At 42.6% G+C, this 26,445-nt stretch overlaps 1 protein-coding gene across 1 annotated transcript in view; it reads right to left on the reverse strand.

Moving 5' to 3' along the window:
• The window catches only part of itfg1 (integrin alpha FG-GAP repeat containing 1), a 296,337-nt gene that overhangs the window by 74,476 nt on the left and 195,416 nt on the right, over nt 1–26,445 (reverse strand). The window contains exon 13 of the mRNA XM_068049376.1: nt 9,296–9,339. Coding sequence (XP_067905477.1) covers nt 9,296–9,339 — 44 coding nt within the window. The remainder of the gene's footprint in view (nt 1–9,295; nt 9,340–26,445) is intronic.

Here is a 26,445-nt window from a genome sequence, read left to right on the forward strand (position 1 = left end):
CAGAAGTGCCGAGTTGATGATCCATCTCGACCCCCTCCTGAAGTCCCCAGCATCACAAATGCCAGTCTTCAGCCAATTCAATTCACTCTGCATGATATCAAGAAATGACTGAAGGCACTGGATACTGCAAAGGCTATGGGTCCTGACAATATTCCGGCAATAGTACTGAAGACCTGTGCTCCAGAACTTGCCGCACCCCTTGCCAAGCTGTTCCAGTACAGCTACAATACTGGCATCTACCCGGTAATGTGGAAAATTGCCCAGGTCTGACCTATACACAAAAAGCAGGATAAGTCCAACCCGGCCAATTACCGCCCCATCGGCCTACTCTCAACCATCAGCAAAGTGATGGAAGGTGTCATCAACAGTGCCATCAATCAGCACTTGCTTAGCAATAACCTGCTCAGTGATGCCCAGTTTGGGCTCCGACATGGCCACTCAGCACCTGACCGCATTATAGCCTTGGTTCAAACATGGACAAAAGAGCTGAACCCAAGAGGTGAGGTGAGAGTGACTGCCCTTGACATCAAGGCAGCATTTGACGGAGTGTGGCATCAAGGAGCCCTAGCAAAACTGGAGTCAATGGGAATCAGGGGGAAAACCCTCCGCTGGCTGGAGTCAGACTTAGCGCAAAGGAAGATGGCTGTGGTTGTAGGAGGTCAATCATCTGAGCTCCAGGACATCACTGCAGGAGTTCCTCAGGGTAGTATCCTAAGCCCAACCATCTTCAGCAGTCCGTGTAGAAATGCAGCAAGACCTGGACAATATCCAGGTTTGGGCTGATAAGTGGCAAGTAACATTTGCGCCACACAAGTGCCAGGCAATGACCATCTCCAACAAGAGAGAATCTAACCATCTCCCCTTGACATTCAATGGCATTACCATTGCTGAATCCCCCACTATCAACATCCTAGTTGCTATCATTGACCAGAAACTGACCTGGAGTAGCCATATAAATACCGTGGCTACAAGAGCAGGTCAGAGGCTAGGAATCCTGCGGCGAGTCACTCACATCCTGACTCCCCAAAGCCTGTCCACCATCTACAAGACACAAGTCAGGAGTGTGATGGAATACTCTCCACTTGCCTGGATGGGTGCAGCTCCAACAACACTCAAGAAGTTCGACACCATCCAGGACAAAGCAGCCCGCTTGATTGTTTGTAGATGGGGTGCCATTCACCCCCTTCACCACCGACGCACAGTGGCAGCAGTGTGTACCATCTACAAGATGCACTGCAGCAATGCACCAAGGCTCCTTAGACAGCACCTTCCAAACCCGCGACCTCTACCACCTCAAAGGACAAGAGCAGCAGATGCATGTGAACATCACCACCTGCAAGTTCCCATCCAAGTCACACACCACCCTGACTTGGAACTATATCGTCGTTCCTTCACTGTCAAAATCCTGGAACTCCCTTCCTAACAGCACTGTGGGTGTACCTACCTCACATGGACTGCAGCGGTTCAAGAAGGCAGCTCACCACTACCTTCTCAAGGGCAATTAGGGATGGGTAATAAATGCTGGCATAGCCAGTGACGCCCACATCCCATGAATGAATAAAAAAAAAATGATCCTGTCTTTTTTTTCTCTCCGGGAAATATGTGGTGTATCTTTAAGACAGCAAAGGATCAGTCCTGCTTTAAGTACCAGCAAGCCTCAGCAGTTGGAGAAAGTGCATTTCTGTTGCCGTTGGATACATGCATATGGCGAGGGAACCAACCAGCTTCAAAGAATTAGCACCTGAAAGAAGAGCTCTGTCATTTAAGTTGAAGGAAGGGAATTTAGTCTGTTTAATTGTTATCTCTCAAAATTCTAAAAAAGTCAAGCCAAAACAGAGATCTCTGATAATTTCAACTGAAGGAAGGGAAGTTATCCTGTGACAATCTTTTATCCCTCAAAAACTCTAAAGTCAGATTGATTCCATTGGAAGTGTTTGCAAGTTGTTAATTTGTTGAAGTCCAGCGCTATAGAAGGAAAGCATCACTTACTGCTGGAATTGACGACAGACTGTTCTACTGTTGAAGAACCTTGGATACTGTTGGGGGGGAATGGCCTATCAGGGGAAAACAGCAGCAGCCAGAGCAGTGGCACCACGGCTGGCACTGTTGTTCAGCAGGGAGGGACAAAGCGCAGAAGAGCAATAGTTATAGGGGAATCTATAGTCAGGGGCACAGATAGGCGCTTCTGTGGACGTGAAAGAGACTCCAGGATGGTATGTTGCCTCCCTGGTGCCAGGGTCAAGGATGTCTCTGAACGGACAGGGGGCATTCTGAAGGGGAAGGGTGAACAGCCAGAGGTTGTGGTACACATCGGTACCAATGACATAGGCAGGAAGAGTGACGAGGTCCTGCAGGGGGAGTTTAGGGAGTTAGGTAGAAAATTAAAAGACAGGACCTCTCGGGTTGTAATCTCGGGATTACTCCCTGTGCCATGTGCCAGTGAGGCTAGAAATAGGAAGATAGTGCAGCGAAACATGTGGCTGAACAGCTGGTGTAGAAGGGAGGGTTTCAGATATCTGGACGATTGGGATCTCTTCAGGGACAGACTGGACCTGTACAAGAAGGATGGGTTGCATCTAAACTGGAGGGGCACAAATATCCTGGCTGCGAGGTTTGCTAGCGTCACTCGGGAGATTTTAAACTAGTGTGGCAGGGGGGTGGGAACCAGAGCAGTAGGACAGCAAGTGAAATAAATGAGGGGGAACTAGTAACTAAGGCCAGTAAGACTAAGAGGAAGAGCAGGCAGGGAGATGTTGTGGAGCACAGTGGGACTGGTGGTCTGAAGTGCATTTGTTTCAATGCAAGAAGTATAACAGGTAAGGCAGATTAACTTAGAGCTTGGATTAGTACTTGGAACTATGATGCTGTTGCTATTACAGAGACCTGGTTGAGGGAAGGACAGGATTGGCAGCTAAATGTTCTAGGATTTAGAAGCTTCAGGCGGGATAGAGGGGGATGTAAAAGGGGTGGGGGAGTTGCATTACTTGTTAAGGAGAATATCACAGCTGTACTGTGGGAGGACACCTCGGAGGGGTCGTGCAGCGAGGCAATATGGGTGGAGCTCAGAAATAGGAAGGGTGCAGTCACGATGTTGGGGGTTTTCTACAGGCCTCCCAACAGCCAGCGGGAGGTAGAGGAGCAGATATGTAGACAGATTTTGGAAAGATGTAAAGGTAACAGGGTTGTAGTGATGGGTGATTTTAACTTCCCATATATTGACTGGGACTCACTTAGTGCTAGGGGCTTAGATGGGGCAGAATTTGTAAGGAGCATCCAGGAGGGCTTCTTGAAACAATATGTAGTTAGTCCAACTAGGGATGGGGCTGTACTGGACCTGGTATTGGGGAATGAGCCCGGCCAGGTGGTCCAAGTTTCAGTAGGGGAGCATTTCGGGAACAGTGACCATAATTCCATAAATTTTAAGGTACTTGTGGATAAGGATAAGAGTAGTCCTCTGGTGAAGGTGCTAAATTGGGGGAAGGATAATTATAACAATATTAGGCAGGAACTGAAGAATTTAGATTGGGGGCGGCTGTTTGAGGGTAAATCAACATCTGACATGTGTGAGTCTTTCAAATGTCAGTTGATTAGAATCCAGGACCAGCATGTTCCTGTGAGGAAGAAGGATAAGTTTGGCAAGTTTCGGGAACCTTGGATAACGCGGGATATTGTGAGCCTAGTCAAAAAGAAAAAGGAAGCATTCGTAAGGTCTGGAAGGCTAGGAACAGATGAATCCCTTGAGGAATATAAAGACAGTAGAAAGGAACTTAAGCAAGGAGTCAGGAGGGCTAAAAGGGGTCATGAAACGTCATTGGCAAACAGGATTAAGGATAATCCCAAGGCTTTTCATACTTATATAAAGAGCAAGAGGGTAACTAGGGAAAGGGTTGGCCCGCTCATGGACAGAGAAGTGAATCTCTATGTGGAGCCAGAGGAAATGGGCGAGGTACTAAATGAGTACTTTGCATCAGTATTCACCAAAGAGAAGGACTTGGTGGATGATGAGCCTAGTGAAGGGAGTGTAGATAGTCTCCGTCATCTCATTATCAAAAAGGAGGAGGTGTTGGGTGTCTTGCAAAGCATTATGGTAGATAAGTCCCCAGGGCCTGATGAGATCTACCCCAGAATACTGAGGGAGGCAAGGGAAGAAATTGCTGGGGCCTTGACAGAAATCTTTGCATCCTCATTGGCTACAGGTGAGGGCCCAGAGGACTGGAGAATAGCCAATGTTGTTCCTTTGTTTAAGAAGGGTAGCAAGGATAGTCCAGGAAATTATAGGCCGTTGAGCCTTACATCAGTGGTAGGGAAATTATTAGAGAGGATTCTTCGGGACAGGATTTACTCCCATTTGGAAACAAAAAAACTTATTAGCGAGAGGCAGCATGGTTTTGTGAAGGGGAGGACATGTCTCACTAATTTGATTCAGTTTTTTGAGCAAGTGACAAAGATGATTGATGAAGGAAGGGCAGTGGATGTTATCTATATGGATTTCAGAAAAGCCTTTGACAAGGTCCCTTATGGCAGACTGGTACAAAAGGTGAAGTCACACGGGATCAGAGGTGAGCTGGAAAGATGGATACAGAACTGGCTCTGTCATGGAAGACATAAGGTAGGAGTGGAAGGGTGCTTTTCTGAATGGAGGGATATGACTAGTGGTGCTCCGCAGGGATCAGTGTTGGGACCTTTGCTCTTTGTAGTATATATAAATGATTTGGAGGAAAATGTAGCTGGTCTGATTAGTAAGTTTGCGGACGACACAAAGGTTGGTGGAGTTGCGGATAGTGATGAGGATTGTCAGAGTAGTGATGAGGATTGTCAGAGGATACAGCAGGATATAGATCGGTTGGAGAATTGGGCAGAGAAATGGCAGATGGAGTTTAATCCGGACAAATGTGAGGTAATGCATTTTGGAATATCTAATGCAGGTGGGAAGTTTACAGTAAATGGCAGAAACCTTAAGAGTATTGACAGGCAGAGAGATCTGGGCGTACAGGTCCACAGGTCACTGAAAGTGGCAATGCAAGTGGATAAGGTAGTCAAGAAGGCATACGGCATGCTTGCCTTCATCGGTTGGGGCATAGAGTATAAAAATTGGCAAGTCATGCTGCAGCTGTACAGAACCTTAGTTAGGCCACACTTAGAATATTGCGTGCAATTCTGGTCGCCACACTACCAGAAAGACGTGGATGCTTTGGAGAGGGTACAGAAGAGGTTTACCAGGATGTTGCCTGGTCTGGAGGGCATTAGCTATGAGGAGAGGTTGGATAAACTCGGATTGTTTTCACTGGAACGACGGAGGTGGAGGGGCGACATGATAGAGGTTTACAAAGTTATGAGTGGCATGGACAGAGTGGATAGTCAGAAGCTTTTTCCCAGGGTGGACGAGTCAGTTACTGGGGGACATAGGTTTAAGGTGAGAGGGACAAAGTTTCGAAGGGATGTGCGAGGCAAGTTCTTTACACAGAGGGTGGTGAGTGCCTGGAACTTGTTGTCGGGGGAGGTGGCGGAAGCAGATACCATAGAGACGTTTAAGAGGCATCTTGACAAATACATGAATAGGATGGGAATACGGTCCCCGGAAGTGCAGAAGGTTTTAGTTTAGACAGGCATCAAGATCGGCGCAGGCTTGGAGGGCCGAATGGCCTGTTCCTGTGCTGTACTGTTCTTTGGCCTTACTGCAGTACCATTTAATTTTTATCACTTTGTCTATATATTCTCTCCCCTTCTGTTCATCTTCACCCTCCCTCTAGTATACTGGACATTACAGCCGGAATTTTACACTGCCCTGGGAGGCCGTGCGGGGCTGGGGGGCGAAGCATAGCCAAATCGAGTGGGAGGCGGGGGGCTGCTGTGCCTGTCATCTACCTGCCAAACCCCCCACCCGCTATTTTTCCAGCGGCGGGGAGGTGGCAAACAGCCCAGCCCAATTGAAGCTCTTAAGCGGCCAATTAATTGCTACCTCAGGGCCTCCTTCCAGCGCCGCTGGTATTTTACCAGCGGTAGACGGGAACTTCGGCATCGATGGAGGCTGCCCAGTAATACCTGGAGGCTTCCTTGCTGGCTTGGGTTGGGGGGCCCTCCTAACAGGCACCGTGTGCCCCACAGAGGGCCCTCCTGCACTAACACTACCCTCCTTGCCCTGCTCTCTGACTCCCACCCTTGTTGCCGGGGCCCAGATGATGTCTCTAGCAAAGCCCAACCCCCACTTAACCTTTTTGAAGGGCAATGTCCATTGTCCTCTTCTTTCTGGGTGCAGTCCCAGCAGTCGCTACTGCTCCCGGTGAAGCTGCTGGGACTGAAGATCTGCAAGCCCTCCGATTGGGTGACAACTCTTGACGGTGGGACATCCTGCCTAAGAGGGGTGGAAGTCCCGACCAAGGCCAATTAAGGGCCTAGGTCACGCAAAATTGCAGTGTGGCTTCTGGGCCTGGTGCAGACGGACACGCCCCCGACTTTTCAGCCGGTGGGCGGAGCTACCACCAAAACATTAAATTCTGGCCTACAAAATAGATCAAAATGAGCGGTGGCTGTTCATACTTCCAGCTTCCCAGGATTGTGGGGTACGGTAGACAGTGGTAATGTTACTAGACAAATGCTACGGTGACATGAGATCAAATCCCACAACAGCAGCTGGAGGAAGTTAAATTCAATGAATTAATAAATCTGGAATAAAATGCTAGTATCAGTAAAGGTGGCGATGAAACTAGCAGATTGTAGTAAAAATCCATCTGCTTCACTAATGACCTTTAAGGAAGGATATATGCAGTCTTCACCCGGTCTAGTCTACATGTGACTCCAGACCCACAGCAATGTGGTTGATTCTTAACTGCCCTCTGAAATTACATAGCGGGCCACTCAGTTGTCGGTAGCTCACCAACACCTGCTCAACAGCAATTAGGGATGGGCAATAAATACTGGGCTTGCCAGCAACTCTCATATCCCAAGAACGAATAAAATAAAATCCCCAAAACATGCCCTCATGAATTTATAGTTCATTTATTCTGAAGTTTGTCATGCAGCCTTGCCATTGACTATCCCCACACAAACGGAACCTGCAGGAACACGTCAATTTATTTAGTTCTCCCCACTTATACAATAAGTTCTATATTGAATTGCTTGTTGCCAAGTATCCTCTATAATCAATGAGTCAAGTTTAACTGTGAACAGCTTTACGGAAATCATCCAATGCATTCAGCTGCTAGCATATTTAATTCATAGCTTCCTTCACTCAAATGGTTTTCTGATTAGCTATTAGGAAGGATTAAGTTATAAACAGACAAATCTGCAAACATATAAAAATGCAGTACACCAATGTTTGCTTCATTCTAAACACAAGAAATGAGAGTATACTGGCTGCCTTGGACTAGAATCTCAACAGAACTGAGAGAAAACAATCTGCTCCACTGCTAATTTTTACCTAGCTACAAGTACATGCAAGACAAGTGTAAATGTGTTGAGATGGAACAGAGAAAATTGCCATGTCAAAATATGACAGATATTAATCATATAGATCATGCTAATTTTTTGCTTCAGAAAACTTTGTAAACTTGGATAATGCCATTCAACTTCACCCAACCCTCTCAAGATAAAGTGATAGCCAAAGTTTCTAACCTGTTGAAAATCTTTGGGCACAGGGATCAGTGGAACCTATTTACAGATCACAGCATGACTGACATGAATATGGAGACAATATCTTAACTAGGAAAGAAAAATAATATTCAAGGGAGGAAATACAGACCAGTTTTATTATATGTTATGCAAGGTACTGAAGTGGGTTGGAGGGAAAGTAAAATACAGAACACAGTTTGTGTGAAACCTTCAATATACTAAAGATTGAATTTGGAAAAAATGCACAATTAAAGATATATATTTTGCTAAGTTTGCAGACTGCTCTAAAGATAACTCCAATGTTTCCTCCCTGTACTTAGTACAATCTTCAAAAGAAAGTCAAGAAGAAAAATGCAAATATTTGAATAAGAGATTTAACTGTAGGGAAAAATCATATTCCGGCAGGCCTGGTTCTACAACAGATCATCAAATCTGCATTTAAACTTTTACTTATGAGGGACAGAGTTCCAGCTGACATTGCCAACTGAGAAAGAATACCCATGCTAGTAGCGTGGGTAAAGCTTTGCTCCCAGACTTTTTTTTTTAAGATTGAAACAGAATATTGAGTTTCAGTTGCAGTAGCTCTTAGGTTCCTGGCATTAAAAATAGAGGTTTAACTTAAGTGCTAGCAACTCCTGTGCTGTTCTACTCATAAGCTGATTGAGCACAGGCAGCCTCTCCACATCTTTTCATTTTTGGCAAAGATGCATTCTGACATGGAGTAAGATATTCTTTTTAAGTCTGCTGGTCTTGAAGGCGGTTGATTGGATTGAGTCCAGGAGAAAAGGATGGGTTTTCTCAGCAGCCTGCCAAACAGGATTACAATATTCCTCCATCATTAGTCAGGTTTACGTTTTGTAAAACACTGAACTTGCTAAGGGTGATAAGTAAGGACCAACTTTTTCTTTTAAAAGGTCATTTTCACCACTTGCTTATCCCAGTGGAACTTAGATTGATTGCCATGCCAAAGAAAGCATAAGCCCTACAGAGCACAGATAGGTGGGTATCATTGTTCATCTTTTTCAAGACAACAAACCTAAATCAAAAGACCCTTTATTTTTTAGGCAGAATGCCGACATAGTTCGGTTGACATTTTGAAAACATCCTGAGTTATTTTGATTCCATTGTTCTGACAAGGAAAGAGTCACCGTCGGATTCCTTCCCCTTATCCAGATAAATTAAATCTAGATTATTTGAACACAAATGACTTGCATTTGAGGAAACAATTGCCAAAATGCAATCAGTGTGCAATTTATTATTTGAATATAGCTAAACTTATAGTACAGAGCTTTAACTTATAACATGAAAAGTTTTACCTAATGCATTAGTTGTTTCCATATTGCGTTCAATTTTCGTATCTATGCTATTGTTAAGCATCAGGTGTTTAGATAAACCCCACCAATCTAGCTTATGCAACAGATAGTTAATATTTCATATTATGTTGTGATTAATAGAATAGCGTTTAATAATTTGATTTTTGGAATTTTCTAATATAACTTTTGCATTGTAATTTCACAGTAGGATACACAGGGAAACCTTTTTCTCAGAGCCACCTGGCTGGATGCAAACCGCTTAATTCTGTTGTGTGTCAAATATCTTTCATAAGTCAGTCACTCTTTGCCATTTTTTAAAATTTGCAACTAAAAAATGAAATTTATATGGCCTAATATAGACATGCCTTACTTACAGTGACCTTGTGCGGACAATCATCAGAACACAATCCACTGAGAACTGGGGAAGGAAATGAAACAATTGTTAATCCATGTTTTCAAGACTAGTAATTAATAAATCATTTGAATAAATAAATTTTGACTTAAGCATGCCAGTACATGTGAGTACTCAAGACCAAATGTAGTCCTTTTCAGAGGAGGTGGAGGGCAGAGGATAACCAGGATGCACAAAATTAAATTTTCATTCTAACTTCAGAAAATTTAGAGCAATATAGGAAGCAATTAGTTGGAGAAACGAAATTATTCTGCAGCCGAGGCCTAGAAACTGGGAGATACAAAATCATGCTATACAGTGCCACTGCTGGAATAAGAGTATAATTACATGCCGATAAATTCCATGGGCAGTTTCCATTATAAATGTAGACAACATTTTACAGTGAAAATAGCTGGTATAAAAATATGACAAATACATAAATAGGGTGTAGTAGCCAAAAGATGTAACATTAATTTTCAAAATCTGTAATGTACTTCTGTATTGTAACTGCAAAACTCTTCAAAAATGTTAACTTCTATCTTCAATCCTCTAGATCAATTCTACAGCAAATCAGTGAAAATTACTAATGATTGCCCAAGGAATTCTATTATATACTATTAGTTCTAATGATATTAAAATCTGAAAAAACAGCTTTTGTGGTTGATGTCTAGCATGCTAAAATTTATACTGCTTTTAACTTATATAATTGAAAATGAGTTTTCCCTTTTCTAGCACAAGCAGATTGGACTTTAAAAGCAATTTGCTTCTTACATACACAATGTTCATCATTCCCGGCATCAACTCAGATTCTTCCCATCTACCACCCACATCACCATCATAGAAATACATGGTAGAGATTTAAAACACGCATGCTACCATATATATTCATGTTCAATGCTCAAGTCTTGAGAACATGAAACTGATCTGCCATTGTTTTCAACAATAAGGTTCGGCTGCAGATTACTAGCCAATTAGAAAAAAATGGCCTTTGCAAAATGCTATATACATTATATTTACTCTTTGCAAATACCTATGGAGCCACTTCTTAAAATCTTGAATAAGTTATATTACTACTCTCATTTTTATTTAAAGTTAGTAGGAAGCTGTGCTAACAGAAATGATACTGAACAACACTCAAGGAAATCATCGGCACTCTGGATTTCAATCAGCAATTTTTCAAGACTTAGTTTTAGGCAGATATTACAGATCACTAAGTACAGGAACAATTCAAACCTAAAAGCTGCACAGTACTGCAACCATATTGTGGAATAAATTGCGACACAATACAATTATTTGGAGCCCTAGAACATGACAATTTGATGACACTTACTAAAGAACATTTCTAGTGCATCAACTCTTTTCTTAAGGTAAATATACATTTTTAGAAAACCTATTAAGCTATGTTTCGGAATAACAAACTCTAATTTCTGGAACTAAATATAAAAAGTCACGTATCAATGGATACTGGGAAGACATCATCTTGGCTAATTTACTTTCCTCCTCAGCAGTAATTAAGAGTATTCAGTTAAATCAATTTAATGATGCTTGATATATTTAAGTATTAAAAACATAAGCAAAAAAAGTATTTCCTATTAGTTATCACTGGGTCAGTGTGAAATTATGTTAATTAACTATCCAATGGAAGATCGAATATTTAAGGACATTTCAATATATGTACTAAAGCCCTGATCTTAACCTAACTCTCCTGGGCATATTTGGATTGGATGCCTTTAAAGAGGAGATAGGTCAAGTACACTCCGTCTATCTGTCTAACCCATTCTAAAGAGCTCTGTCAGGTAACCTCCTAGTCTCTTTTCTAAAGTAAAAAGCCCCAACTTGTTCAATCTTACCAATAGCTGTAATCTCTCAGTTCTCATACCATCCTTTATAAATCTTTTTTGCACTTTTGCCAGTGCTTCTATGTCTTTCTTACAGTATGGAGACCAGAGTTGTGCACAGTACTCGAAGTGCAGTCTGATCAGGGTCATATATAAGTTTAAAATAACTTCAGTACTTTCCAATTCTATTTTTAAAAACTAAGTCCCAGCTCTTTGTTAGCATTTTAATTACTTTACTGACCTGCAATGCTGCTTTTAATGATTTGTTCACTTGTATCTCTAGATCCTTTTGATCTTCTGTCCAATTCAATTTTGTATTTTCTAAGGTGTAGGTGATGTTTCTGTTTTTCCTACTAAAGTGCATCACCTCATGTATATCCATGTTAAAATTCACTTGTCACTTAAACAGCCCAGTATACAAGTTTTAAAATTTATTCTTCTATTATGTTGCATTCTTCCTCAGTGTTACCTATATCCTTCAATTTGACATTATCTGCAAATTTTGATATCGAGGTGTGTTGCAACAGAGACGGGAAGAGTGCACTGTTTATTCAAGTTCCACTTCTCCACGGGTCACAACAAATATGAACATTTTTTCTCACTTACCTACATGGTCAATCATAGACTCTATTTTTATCCCAAAATAAAACATACTAACCAGGTTTCTTTAATAAACAACAAAATTATCAGTTTATTATAAAACAAGTCTTAACCAGTAATGAAGCATGAACACACAGATTGAAATATTAAAGCTCCCTTTTTACCTTAGCCCCTCACTCACACACACATACACCAGTTAACCGGGACTTTTTTTTGTTTTTAGAGCACTATTACAGACAAAAAACACTTGGACTGAATACTTGCTCATCAGATGAGATATGTTGTGTCCCAAAACTGGCACACAGTCTGGCCTCTGGGTACGATGGGTCACTGGGATCTTTTAGAATAGTTCTTTTCAGGTGGCGTTGAGAATTAATTTAGCAGGCATTTCTTCCAAGATAGGAGATGAGTTGACACAGTGGACTTCTCAGGGTCTTTTAGAGAGGTGCTGGAAAGCTGAGCTGGGTTGTGGTCTTCTCTCCTTCCTTGGGAGTTCTTTTCCCTTCTTGGAAGTTCTCCCTCTTTTTATACAGTTCATCGTCAAAACAATTCAAAAGCGAAAGCGACAACAGGAGGTCAACCTTTTGACCTCCATCAATCTTGACCTGTCACTTCTTGGTAAACAACTTCTCCAGGTGTCCAAAGTTCTCTGTTGTTTATTGAGCTGGAAGTTAGGTGGTTTGCCAGAAAGGCTTGTTTTCCTCAAGACCTCTTGGTACCCCTTTTAAAATACAATTCCAGGGACTGTTTTTTCAAAGTCAAGTGGCCTTTACATCACCCCCTTTGAAAACCCCAAAGTTTAACATTTCTTCGATCGTTCAAAAATGAATCTTCAAAAAATATATTTAACAAAACACAGTGGCACTTGCATAAGAATACTATAGTATTTGTTAATATAGTAACCCGGTTATCCTCAGATAGTAGCGGGTATAGTAGTCTGATGGCTGAGAGTTCAAATCCCTTAATGGTAAGCTGTGAAATTGAATGCAATCAATTTGTTGGCTAGCACCAGAAAATTAGCAAGAAAGCGGAGAGATTGTTCTAATTAAAATCCTCTTTTAATGTTAATTTTATATATTCTGAGCTGGATTTTACTCAGCCCCTGATGTAGGGCTCCATGGTGGGGGTGGGGGGGGGGGGGGTGACGGGTGGCAGGGGAGAGAAGATGGTTCTGGCAGAGGTCCACCACGGAAACCGACGCCGAGAGGGGGCCCGGCCTGATTCTCCTGGCAGTGGTGAGGTTCCGTGGTGGCCCCACCACCACCCCGCTGGGTGATGGGACCTCAATTTCCATATTTAAAATCAATAAATCAAATTCATTTAAATTTACTTACCAGCAATCTTCCGGTCCCGCGTGATCTTCAGCACTGTGGCTGGCACTTCCACACCTTCTGGGGAAAGCAGGCGTGACACTGGTGGGGCGGGAGGTTAAGACTTTAATCAGCGTGGGGGGGGGGGGGGTGGTGCTAACAGGGTCAAATAAGCATCATCAGTGTAGGTGATGGTGGGAAGGGGTGATCTTTCAACTTTGTACAGTCTCTGGTGGGAGAGAGGGGAAAGTCAGAATTCAAAGGTAGTGTTTGTGGGGGGGTGGGGGTGGGGGGGGGGGAGGGCAAATACCTAATATATTTTATTGGGGGGGTTGGAAAGGGGCGTTAAAATTTATTTTGTAAATTTTGGGAGGGGTGGGTAGAAGGAGGGTTCACTTTAAAAATTCAAATTTGCTGGTAGGGCCGGCTGCCCTTTAAAAAGATCAGCTGACACCATTGCCGGCGACAGACAGCCTGGCCCTTCCACGTGATTGGATGGGGGGGGGTTGAAGGTGGGCCGCCCTGGCTATTTATATGAGCCACCGCGCGGGAGATCACATTGGTTCTTCGGCAGGTGGCCCATGCTTGCGGGCTGCCATTTTTTGAGAGCGGTGGGCAGGCTCTTAAAATCCAGCACTCTGAAATATTTTCAACTGGTGCAAATATAACCTGGTAGACATTTGTTTTAAATGAGTAGTTAGGATGTGGATAGGAAGCAGATTACTATAAAAGAGATCCAAGAAGAAAATAATGTAGTGGGAGCAGCTTGCATGTGGATGGTGATAATTAACTAGAAATTTGATGTGCTGTCAATTCAAATGAATTTATTGAGCTGACTCCTGTAGGAAAAGTGTTTGGATTAATTCAATCATAATTGAGTTTTAATTTTAAAACAGTCATTTCAATATTCTGCCCATTCAGTTTAATTCAACAGATTTAAAAAAAAAAGTCTTCTTAGGATGTGGGCAATTTTATTGCATTTATTGTCCATCTCTGGTTGTCCTGAGGGCATTAAGAGTCAACCACATGATGTGGGACTGGAGCCATGTGTTGACCAGACTAGACGGATTCTCTTCATTGAAGGACATTAATAAACTAGTTGTATGCTTATGAAAATCTAGCAGCTCTCATTCTCATTTTCTGGTGCTACCTCACAAAAGTCTCGACTTCAATTTCACAACATGCCTTGGTGGGAGGTGAACTCTCAAACTCTTCAATTCAGTCCATACTACCATACCTTCCACTATCTGAATGTGGCTGCTGTAGAACACTAACAAATACTATAATATTCTTATAGCATTTTTCATTTTCATTTTACAGGACTATATGAAAAATAATAACTTTAAAATAAAGCTACATTTTCAGAATTCAGATTTTCTTCATCACGAGATGAGACTGCAGCATTGAGACAGTGCTTCTCTGTGACAATGCCTCAAGGGCTGCAAAGTTATCATTCAAAATGGATTTCCAACTTTGAGCCGTAAAGACAGGTAGGTTGTCATCAAAATATCTTGGATATTGTAAATACTAAGCTTGTATAATGTACACATAAAACTAATTAAGGCAAAGCAGGAAAGGAAATGGTATCTAACTTATGTTACAGACAGGTAGTAAGGGGTGTGGGCGGTTCCAACTGTGACCTCCCAACTGACGATAAATCGTGTTTTGTTTAAAATGATGAGTTAGTCCCAGTGTTTTACTTGCCAAATAAACAGACAGTGACAGGTTTTCTTGTAGGTTTAAAACAGAAGATTAACTATTTACTGAATAATATTCATTCCCCAAAACGTTCACAACACTACTCACACTCACATTCACTCTCACATGCACTCTGAGGAGGAGTTAGATAGAAGGCAAAAGGTAAGGGTTCACGGCATGGTAGTGTTTGTGGCTTATATTAAACCTGTTGAAGCTTCTAAGTAGAACAGTCTCCTTTCAAAGATGCAGGTCTGGGTTGTTTTTAGTCTTGACGGTTTAAAATTCTGGTGGTTAAGATTTCAGATTGGAGGCGGCAGTCACTTTCAGTTCTCTGCTGCACCAAGTTGAAATGTAGAATTCTCAGCACGGTTCCTTCCTCGTTTTGGCTAGATCTTTCTACAGCCCATGGCTCGACTGCCTTCTGTGATGTCGCTGTGATCTCCTTTCTCTCTCTCTCTCCCCCCAGAAAGCTACCTTTAAGGTAAAAAGCTCTCACATTCGCTTGTTAGGAGTCACATGGCCCTCTCTCCTGTAGTGACCACACAATGGACCAGGATGTGGCCATCCATTCATGTCTGAATGAGTATAATCCAGTTATGATGTGACAACTGCACACCTTGTTTCAGAAAAACCCATTCAATTCAGGAATGTCTCTTGATGGTTTCAGGATGGGTGTAAGTGGCACCTCTTAGCCTGGAATGTATCCTTCTGTCTTTAACAGACAGTGAGGTAATGTCTGAATACACAGGCCAGGTCCTCTGATCTTTGGTGGCCATTTATTGCAGCATTTTTCACCTTTTTTAAATAAAAGGTAAAGTCAATTTTCAAGTGTCCACCTTGAATAAAGTTTGTATCTTAAAAATAGGAATATGATGTGTCTTTACTGGGCATGACATTTATAGAGATTATATTAGCTAATCGCAACTTAAAGCTTCTCAAACATTTCTCTAAATATTGAATTAATTAATTTCTTTATTTTACGAGTACAGAATTGCAAACTAGACTAAAGGCAGACTTGCATTTATATTGTGCCCAACATGACTTCTGGATGTCCCAAAGCACTGTACAGCCAATGATTTGCTTTTGAAGTGTACTCACTATTGTAAGCTAGGGAAACACGGCAGACAATCTGCACACGAGGTCCCACAAATAGCAATGTGACAATGACTAGATAATCTTTTTGTGATATTGGTTGAGGGACAAATATTGGCCAGGACCCTGAGAAGTACTCCACTGCTCTTCTTTGAAATTGTGTATAGGATCATTTACGTTCACTTGTGGTGGTGTTTGGGGCTTTTGTTTAACATCTTGTCCTAAAGATGGCACCTCTGACACTACAGCACCTCATTGGAGTGTCAGCCTAGATTTTGCACTCAAGTCTCTGCAGTGGGGCTTGAACCCAGAACCTTTTAACCCAGAGGCAAGATTACTACAACTGAGCCACAGAAATGACAGTGCTGTGCAACACATTAGCCAGTAGCCATGTGGCTAATTTCGGTTTGGATTAATAAATAAAATCCTGTAATAGACACACAAGTCATTGAGTATGTGTTCTCAAGCTTCTTAGGCAGTCTCTCGGGATCAAGGATGGCTTGCTTCCACTCTGGTTCGATGGGTCCCGAGATGGCTACTAAGTCCAATCAGGTAGATGAATAGTTTGGAGATTTGTGCTCCCCTACCGTTGCCGCAACTTCGCCTCCATTTGCTCCCGAAGTCCTTCGAGGTATATGATGCTTTACCGAATGAGCTTTCTCCATCTTGGACGATCATGAGCCAGGGAGTTCCATGAGTTGATAGGGATGTTTGATCTCTTCAGGGATGCTTTGAGGGCATCTCTAAAGCATTTCCACTTTCCTCCTGGGAGTCTCCTGCCACGACCAAGTCTGGATAAAACAGCCGCTTTGAAACTCTGGTCTCAGGTATGCGAGTGTCATGTCCCACCCAGCAGAGCTGGTTTTGGGTGATTAACCCCCTGATGCTGGGCAGGTTGGCTTGGGAAAGAACACTGCTCCTGGACCAGCATTCTTGCCACCGGAATTGGAGGATCTTGCGGAGGCACCTACGGTGGTACTTCGAGTCCTTTGAGATGTCTGCTGTAGGTTGTCCAAGTCTTCAAAGCAAAGAGAAGTGCAGGAATCGCTGCTGGCCAGTAAACCATAATCTTAGTTTCGGGTTTGAGATACTGATCCTCAAATACTCTCTTCCTCAGTTGGCTGAAGGCTGAGCTGGGACATTGGAGGTGATCATGAACCTCATCATCTGCCTTCGCTGAGAGGAGGCTCCCAAGATATGGAAAATGATCCACATTTTCCAGGTTCTTGCCATTGATCTTGATTGACGGGGGGAGGTGTTGTACTGTGGGAGCTGGTTGAAAGAGGACCTTTGTCTTCTGAATGTTTAGTGAAAGACCCATCTTCTCATACGCTTCAGAGAAGGAGTCGACAATGTCCTGGATCTCAGATTCAGTGCGAGCACACACACAAGCATCATCTGCATACTGAAGCTAGATGACTGAGATTGGAGTGATTTTGGTTTTGGATTGAAGGCGGCGTAGGTTGAAGAGTTTCCTGTCTGTACTGTAGATTATCTCCACGACTGCAAGTCATTTGCTGAAGGTGAGGTGTAGCACTGCAACAAGAAAAATGGAGAAGAGGGTTGGTGCGATGACACAGCCTTGCTTGACCCCAGTCTTGACTGAGAAAGGGTCTGTGATTCTTCAGTTGGTGAGGATCATGTCTTGCATGTTAGCGCGGAGTAGACGGATGATGTTTTTGTTATCTCAATACTTTTATGTGAATTGCATATGCACATGCAGTTTCTATGTGCCTGTTGGTAAAATGATAATGATTCGATAAGCAGAATGTGTAAGTGTTTCTTTGATAGTTATAACTGTTTTATTTTCTTGGTTACTGCATGTTGGTAGATGTATTTTAAGTAAATCTGCCCATTTGAAGTACAAGTAGCTGCATTGTTTGACTGCATGTAAGGTGTTACTTTTAATAAAGTTAGCACAAGCGGTTAAAGTTGTGACACCATACCTATACCTGGGCAGTCAGCTTTTCTTGAGCTATATTAATGACCTAGACTTGGGTGTTCAAGTTATAATTTCAAAATTTGCAATGACAAAACTTGGAAGTGTTATGAACTATGAGAAGGATAGTGATATACTTCAAGAGGACACAGACAGGCAGCTGGAATGGATGGACATGTGGTAGATGAAATTTAATGCAGAGAAGTGTGAAGTGACACATTTTGGTAGGAAGAATGAATTCTTTCTTTTGGGCCTCCTTATCTCGAGAGACAATGGATATGCGCCTGGAGGTGGTCAGTGGTTGGTGAAGCAGCGCCGGGAGTGGCTATAAAGGCCAATTCTAGAGTGACAGGCTCTTCCACAGGTGCTGCAGAGAAATTTGTTTGTCGGGGCTGTTGCACAGTTGGCTCTCCCCTTGCGCCTCTGTCTTTTTTCCTGCCAACTACTAAGTCTCTTCGACTCGCCACAATTTAGCCCTGTCTTTATGGCTGCCCGCCAGCTCTGGCGAATGCTGGCAACTGACTCCCACGACTTGTGATCAATGTCACACGATTTCATGTCACGTTTGCAGACGTCTTTATAACGGAGACATGGACGGCCGGTGGGTCTGATACCAGTGGCGAGCTCGCTGTACAATGTGTCTATGGGGATCCTGCCATCTTCCATGCGGCTCACATGGCCAAGCCATCTCAAGCGCCGCTGATTCAGTAGTGTGTACAAGCTGGGGATGTTGGCCGCCTCGAGGACTTCTGTGTTGGAGATACGGTCCTGCCACCTGATGCCAAGTATTCTCCGGAGGCAGCTAAGATGGAATGAATTGAGACGTCGCTCTTGGCTGACATACGTTGTCCAGGCCTCGCTGCCATAGAGCAAGGTACTGAGGACACAGGCCTGATACACTCGGACTTTTGTGTTCCGTGTCAATATAAATTAAAGGATACAATTGTAAAGGGGGTGCAGGAGGGACCAGGGGTTACATGTGCACAAATCATTGAAGGTGGCAGGGCAGGTTGAGAAAGCAGTTAAGGCATATGGGAATCTGGGCTTTATAATTAGAGGCATAGAGTACAAAAGTACAAAAATCTTTATAAAACACCGGTTCGTCCTCAACTGGAGTACTGTGTCCAATTCCAGGCACCATACTTTCGGAAGGATGTTAAGGCATTAGAGAGGACGCAGAAAAGATTTACCAGAATGGTTCCAGGGATGAGGGGCTTCAGTTATGTGGACAGACTGGAGAAGTTGGGGCTGTCCTCCTTAGAGAGGAGAAGGCTGAGAGGAGATTTGATAGGATGCCCAAAATCATGAGGTGTCTGGACAGAGTAAATAAGGAGAAACTGTTCCCATTGACGGATGGGTCAAGAACCAGAGGTCATCGATTTAAGATGAATGGCCGAAAAGAACCAAAGGTGATACGAGGAATAACTTTTTTTTTACACAGCGAGTGGTCAGGGCCTGAAATGCACTGCCTGAGAATGCAGTGAAGGCAGATTCAATAGTGGCTTTCCAAAGAGAATTGGGTAATTATCTGAAGAGAAGAAAATTGCAGGGCTACAGGGAAAAGGCAGGCGAGTGGTACTAGGTGAGTTGCTCTTGCAGAGAGCCTGCATGGACATGACAGGCTGAATGACCTCCTTCTGTGTTGTAGCCATTTTATGATTCTATGAATTTCTATTGGACAACACTGGACTGAGATTTTTCTGCACTCATGGGATTCGTTGCAGACTTTAAGTAAAAAAAGTAACATTAAGAATGGAAATGTGGTAGGATGCAAATTTTAAATTGGATCTGTCCATCAGCTCACCACTGTGTCAGCAAAAATATTCACCAGGATGTAGAGTCAAATTTTCAACAAAACTCTAAGGCACAAAGTTACATCTAAAAACAACGAACATGTGTCTCAAGAGTCTTGAAGTGGATTTCACATAGTTCCACGTCCCATTCATAGTGCACCCAAAAAGGTATTGTAAGAGAGCAGAGGAAAATAGGCACAAGGGGATTTTAAGATCGAAACTAAACCAAGGGAATTGTTAAGGAGAATTGTTAATGAGAACAGACATTGTTTGAAATATTAATCAACCATGTACCATTTTTCTCCACGGAAGAAGCAATGATATTTTAGTACTGCTCTTTCAGGTTTTAAAGTATCATTTTTCCCCAAATGTTTTGTGAAATATCATCAAAGAGAGTTATGGAAATCTTCTTCTTTGGCCTCCTTGTCTCAAGAGACAATGGATAAGCGCCTGGAGGTGGTCAGTGGTTTGTGAAGCAGCACCTGGAGTGGCCTATAAAGTCCAATTCTAGAGTGACAGACTCTTCCACAGGCGCTGCAGATAAAATTGGTTGCCGGGGCTGTTACACAGTTGGCTCTCCCCTTGCGCTTCTGTCTTTTTACCTGCCAACTGCTAAGTCTCACTTTAGGCCCGCCTTTATGGCTGTCCGCCAGCTCTGGCGATCACTGGCAACTGACTCCCACGACTTGTGATCAATGTCGCAGGACTTCATGTCGCGTTTGCAGATGTCTTAAAACGGAGACATGGATGGCCGGTGGGTCTGATACCAGTGACGAGCTCGCTGTACAATGTGTCCTTGGGGATCCTGCCATCTTCCATGCGGCTCACATGGCCAAGCCATCTCAAGTGCGGCCGCCTTGAGGATTTCTGTGTTGGAGATACGGTCTTGCCACCTGATGCCAAGGATTCTCCAGAGGCAGCGAAGATGGAATGAATTGAGACGTCGCTCTTGGCTGACATACGTTGTCCAGGCCTCACTGCCGTAGAGCAAGGTACTGAGGACACAGGCTTGATACACTCGGACTTTTGTGTTCCATATCAATGCACCATTTTCCCGCACCCTCTTGGCCAGTCTTGACATAGCAGTGGAAGCCTTTCCCATGTGCTTGTTGATTTCTGCATCGAGAGACAGGTTACTGGTGATGGTTGAGACTAGGTAGAACTACTTCCAGAGCGTGGTCGCCGATATTGATGGATGGAGCATTTCTGACATCCTGTCCCATGATGTTCGTTTTCTTGAGGCTGATGGTTAGGCCAAATTCGTTGCAGGCAGCCGCAATCCTGTTGATGAGTCTCTGCAGACACTCTTCAATGTGGGATGTTCATGCAGTATCGTCAGCAAAGAGGAGTTCCCTGATGAAGACTTTCCGTACTTTGGTCTTCGCTCTTAGACGGGCAAGGTTGAACAACCTGCCATCTGATCTTGCGTGGAGGAAAATTCCTTCTTCTGAATACATGAACGCATGTGAAAGTAGCAGGGAAAAGAAGATCCCAAACAGTGTAGGTGCGAGAACACAGCCCTGTTTCACGCCACTCAGGATAGGAAAGGGGTTTGATGAGGCGCCGCTATGTTGAATTGTGCCTTTCATATTCTCATGGAATGAGGTGATGATACTTGGTAGCTTTGGTGAACATCCGATCTTTGCTAGTAGTCTGAAAAGATCACGTCTGCTGACGAGGTCAAAGGCTTTGGTGAGATCAATGAAAGCAATGTAGAGGGGCATCTGTTGTTCTTGGCATTTCGCCTGTAGCTGGTGAAGGGAGAACAGCATGTCAATGGTGGATCTCTCTGCTCGAAAGCCACACTGTGCCTCAGGGTAGACACGCTCAGACAGCTTCTGGAGCCTGTTTAAAGCGACTCGAGCGAAGACTTTCCCCACTATGCTGAGCAGGGAGATTCCACGGTAGTTGTTGCGGTCACCCTTGTTCTTATAGAGGGTGATGATATTGGCATCACGCATGTCCTGTGGTATTGCTCCCTCATCCCAGCACAGGCAAAGCAGTTCTTAGAGTGCTGGAAGAAGAGCAGGCTTGGCACTCTTGATTATTTCAGGGGTAATGCCGTCCTTCCCAGGGGCTTTTCCACTGGCGAGAGAATCAATGGCATCACTGAGTTCCGATTTTGTTGGCTGTTTGTTATTATACTTAACTGAAAATATCCTTGGAACAAAGAGAGCAAAGTTGTATTTATATAGTGCCTTTTATGTTCTCAGAATGCCTCAAAGCCCATAACAAAGAATTATTTTTGTAGTGCAAAAACCTATTATCTAGCCACATACAACAACAACCTGGCACTCTTAACATAACAAAATGTCCCAAGGTGTTTCACAGGACCATTAACAAAAATTTGATGGAGATACATAAGGAGCTATTGGGTCAAGTGATACACAGGTAAGTTTTAAGGAGCACCTTGAAGGAGAGAATGGGAGAGACAGAGCTTTAAGGAGGGAATTTCAAAGATTTTAGGACCTAGGCAGCTAAAGACATGGTCGGCATTGATGGACCAATTAAAATTGGAGTGCGCAAGAGGCCAGAATTAGTGGAACAGTGAACTCTGAAGGTCGTATGGTTGGAAAGCTAACAGAGATAGGGAGACATGAAGTCATGGAGGAATCTTAAAAAGGATGAGAACCTTTTAAAAAAGAGGCATTGCTGGACTGGGAGCCAATACAGATTGGCAAGCACAGAGGTGATGGGTGAGTGAACACATTTAAAAAAAAAAATCATTCAGGGAATGTAGGCGTCACTAGCAAGGTCAGCATCCATTGCCCATACCTCCTAATTATCCTTAAGAAGCTAGTGAGCTGCCTTCCTGAATGCAACTGAGTGGTTTGCTTGGCCATTTCAGAGGGCAGTTAAGAGTCAACCATATTGCTGTGGGTCTGGAGTCATACAGAGGCCAGACCAAGCAAGGATGGCAGGTTTCCTTCCCTATAGTGTTTTTACGACAATCTAGTAGTTGAATGGTCATCATTACTGAAACTAGTCTTTTCATACCAGATTTACTTAATGATTTGAATTTAAATTCCCCAGCTGCTGTGTTGGGATTTGAATTCATGTCTCTGGACATCAGTTCAAGCTTCTGAATTACTAGCCCAGTATTATAACGACTATGTTACCGTTCACACTTGGTACGAGTTAGAATATGGGCAGCAGAATTTTGGATGAGCTCAAGTTTATGCTGAACAGTAGATGGGAGGCCAGCCAGGACAATATTGGAATAGTCAAGTCGAGAGGTAACAAAGTCATGCTTGAGGTTTTCAGCAGAAAATCATCTGAGGTAGGGACAGAGACAGGTGATGTTACGGAGGTGGAAGTAGGTGGTCTTGGTGATCAAGTGGATGTGTGGTCAGAAGCTCATCTCAGGGTCAAATCTGATACCCAAGTGACCTTTCTCAAGTCAGCGATAAAGCATCTTATCAACTGGCTCTTTGAGCATGTGTAAAAAGAGCCTGACATAACTCTTCTTTGATAAAAGCAGCCAAATTTCTTCCCTTGCAGACCATAGCTTATGGTAATAACATAGCTAACATTCAAAATAACATTTTATAAACAAGTAACTACTGCTCAAATGTTCTTTCCTCTAGGTGCTGAGGTAAAAGGTTCCATTGACACTAGCAGTTCTCCAGTCCCTCACCCAGTTAGCCATTCTTTGCCTACTACCTCAGAAGACAAATTCCTATACACTATTTGTCCAAGTATGAATCACAGCTGAGCCCAATTCTGGCTTCATTCAACATCCACACAAATGCTTATTTTAACAGTGGTCACTGAATGGCAAATAGGAATAATTTTTCCTTTCCCTAATACAGGGTTTCTGATGTTAACTGTACAATCCACACTGTTGGCAGAATTTACTAGCAGGCATGATGAACTTCATTATTGTTTTGTTTTGAATGTTAAACCTTTGCATGGATTGATGATGGAACAAGCTCACTATAGTACTTTTGTTGCATCATGTTTCAGTCAGCTGTTGCCACACACTATGACTAGGAGGTAGTCTCGAAGTCACTCTGACTAGGAAGTAGTGTTTAAGTCAATATAATTGATACTATGGTTACTCGTCAAGGTAACTGATACTTTGGTTACTAGATCTTAACTTCAGTACCAAACCTAATAAAAAGGTAAATCTCTTGCAACCTAAATGGCAGAGTAGGGATTTAGTCAAAAGCACTCAATATTCATCATCTGATACCAGCTAATTAACAAAAATATTTCTACTGTAACGAAGACTACGCACCATCATTTTATGGTTGAATTCACGTCGCAGCCAAAATTTAGCGATTGGCACTTAGTTTTATATACAAAATACATCCTTCTACTAATATCTGGTGTCTTGACTCAATTCAGATTGCTTTACAATTTTTCCTCTTTACGTTCTTACTAAATGTATTTGAGATTAAGACTGAGAAATTTTCAATGAGATTAAGTTCTTTTAAAAAAAGGAATGTTAGAGTACTTTACCACATCATAAAGCAATCATACATTAGCAAAAAACACTAGTTCAGGAGAAAACAGACAAAATCTTCCTGCATATATTTTGACTGCTTTGTACAGAAACTTCCCATTCCTTTGTTTTGTTTTTAACTCATTACTTAACTCAAACTGAAGGGACTAAAAGCTGACAAATCCCCAGGACCTGATGGCCTGCATCTGAAGATTTTAAAAGAGGTAGCTGCAGAGATAGTGGATATAGTGGTTATGATTTCCCAGAATTCTCTAGATTCTAGAACAGTCACGGATTGGAAGTTAGCAAACATAACTCTGCTATTCAAGAAAGGAGGGAAGAGAGAAAACAAGGATCTACAGACCGGTTAGCCTGACATAAGTCATCAGAAAAATGCTAGAATCTATTAAGGAATTTTTAACAATACACTTAGAAATTCATAGCATGATCAAAGTTGACATGGTTTTATGAAAGGGAAATATAGCATTTGACAAATTTGTCAGCCTTTTTTTAATGTAACTTGTGGGGTAGATAAAGAGGAGCCCGCAGATGTTGTATCCTTGGATTTCCAAAAGGCATTCAATAAGGTGCCACACAAAAGGCTAATATGCAAGATAAGGGCTCATGGTGTTGGGGCAATATATTAGCATGGATAGAGGATCGGTTAATGGACAGGGAGCAGACAGTAGGGCATTTTCAACTTGGCAGGCTATAACTAGTGGAGTGCTGCAAGGATCAGTGCTGGGACCCTAGCTATTTATAATTAATAACTTAGACAAAGAGACCAAGTTTGTTGACAATACCAAACTAAGTGGGAATGTAACAAAGAGGCTACAAAGAGTTACAGACAGGTTAAGTGAATGGGCAACAAGGTGACAGATAGAGTATAATGTGGGACACATGAGGTTTTTCACTTTGGTGATAAGAACAGAAAAGTGGAATATTTTTTTAAAAAGCATGAAACTTCTAAATGCTGGTGTTCAGTGAGTCTTGGCTATACTTGTACAAGGAACACAGAAAGTTAGCATGCAAGTGCAGCAAGCCATTAGGAAGGCAAATGGCATGTTGGCCTTTATTGTAAGGGAATTGGAGAACAAGATTAAGGAAATCTTGCTATAATTGTATAAGGCTTTGGTGGGACCACACCTGGAGTACTGTGTGCAGTTTTGGTCTCCATATTTAAGGAAGGATACAATTGCACTGGAGGCAGTACAGTGAAGATTCACTAGGTTGGTTCCTGGGATGAGAGTGTTGCCTATGATGACAGGCTGAGTAAATTGTGCCTACACTCTCTGGTGTTAAAAAGAATGAGAAGTAATCTCATTGAAACAAGATTCTGAAAGGACTTGACAGGGCCCTGGAAGAGTTTCAGGATAAGGGGTCCATCATTTAGGACTGAGATGAGGAGAAATTTCTTCACTCAGAGAGTCGTGAATCTTCGAAATTCTCTACACTAGAGGGTCGTGGATGCTCCATCTTTGAGTATATTTAAGGCTGAGATAGACAGATTTTTGTTCTCTCGGAGAATTAAGGGATATTCTGAGCGAGGGGGAAAGTGGAGTTGAGCCATGATCGTACTGAATGGCGGAGCAGGCTCAAGGCATCGTAATGTCTACTCCCGTTACTATTTCTTATGTTCTATGCATCTTCAACCTATGCACTCTGCAGGCCTTTGACCTGAACACTGCCTTTCAACACTAGATATTAACCATTACCCCTATTTTTCCACTAGTTTCTCTGATTTACAATCCACTTTGTTCTGTTCCATTGAGTTTTTTTTTAAACTTATCTTTTTATCGTTCTAAGCAGCCTGGCTTAGTTGACTATTAACGATTAGTAGAACTTCCTACTCTGTTCTCAAAAAAAAATCTATTTACAGACTATTAAACACATTAGCTGTGTATGTGAAATAGCACATTTCAGTCATGTCTTTCACATGATATCCTACCCCTCTTTGTTTAGGTTAATCCTATAAAGGGGCTTTCTTGCATTCCTTTTTTTTTTAGTTCCAATGAAGGGTTACTATCCACAAGGAAACCAGTCACTTAGATTTTTCAGATGTTGACAGATCTTCTTGTAGTTCCAGCATTTTGTGTTCTAAATTTCACCTTCTTCCCAATATTCACCAAAAATTGAAACAATTTGTGGAAAAAAAAATCAGAATGGGATCTTCTAGTGCAGTGATTAGTTCACCTCAGAGTGAATTCAGCCCACATTGATATGGTGCAAACCTTCTGTGTTTGGCAGATGTAAGGGTTTATATGAAATAAGTTTTGCAGTTTCAACCCTATTCCCGGTTGATATGGTTTCACAGCGCAAAACTGCCTGTAAGTGCCACGCTCACTTTCAGTAAAGAGATTTGTGTGAGAAGCAGAACAGTCTTAACAATGCTCTTTTTAGGTTGTGGCACAGTAGG

Source organism: Heterodontus francisci, chromosome 17, assembly GCF_036365525.1.
Source record: "Heterodontus francisci isolate sHetFra1 chromosome 17, sHetFra1.hap1, whole genome shotgun sequence".
NCBI classification, from domain to species: domain Eukaryota; kingdom Metazoa; phylum Chordata; class Chondrichthyes; order Heterodontiformes; family Heterodontidae; genus Heterodontus; species Heterodontus francisci.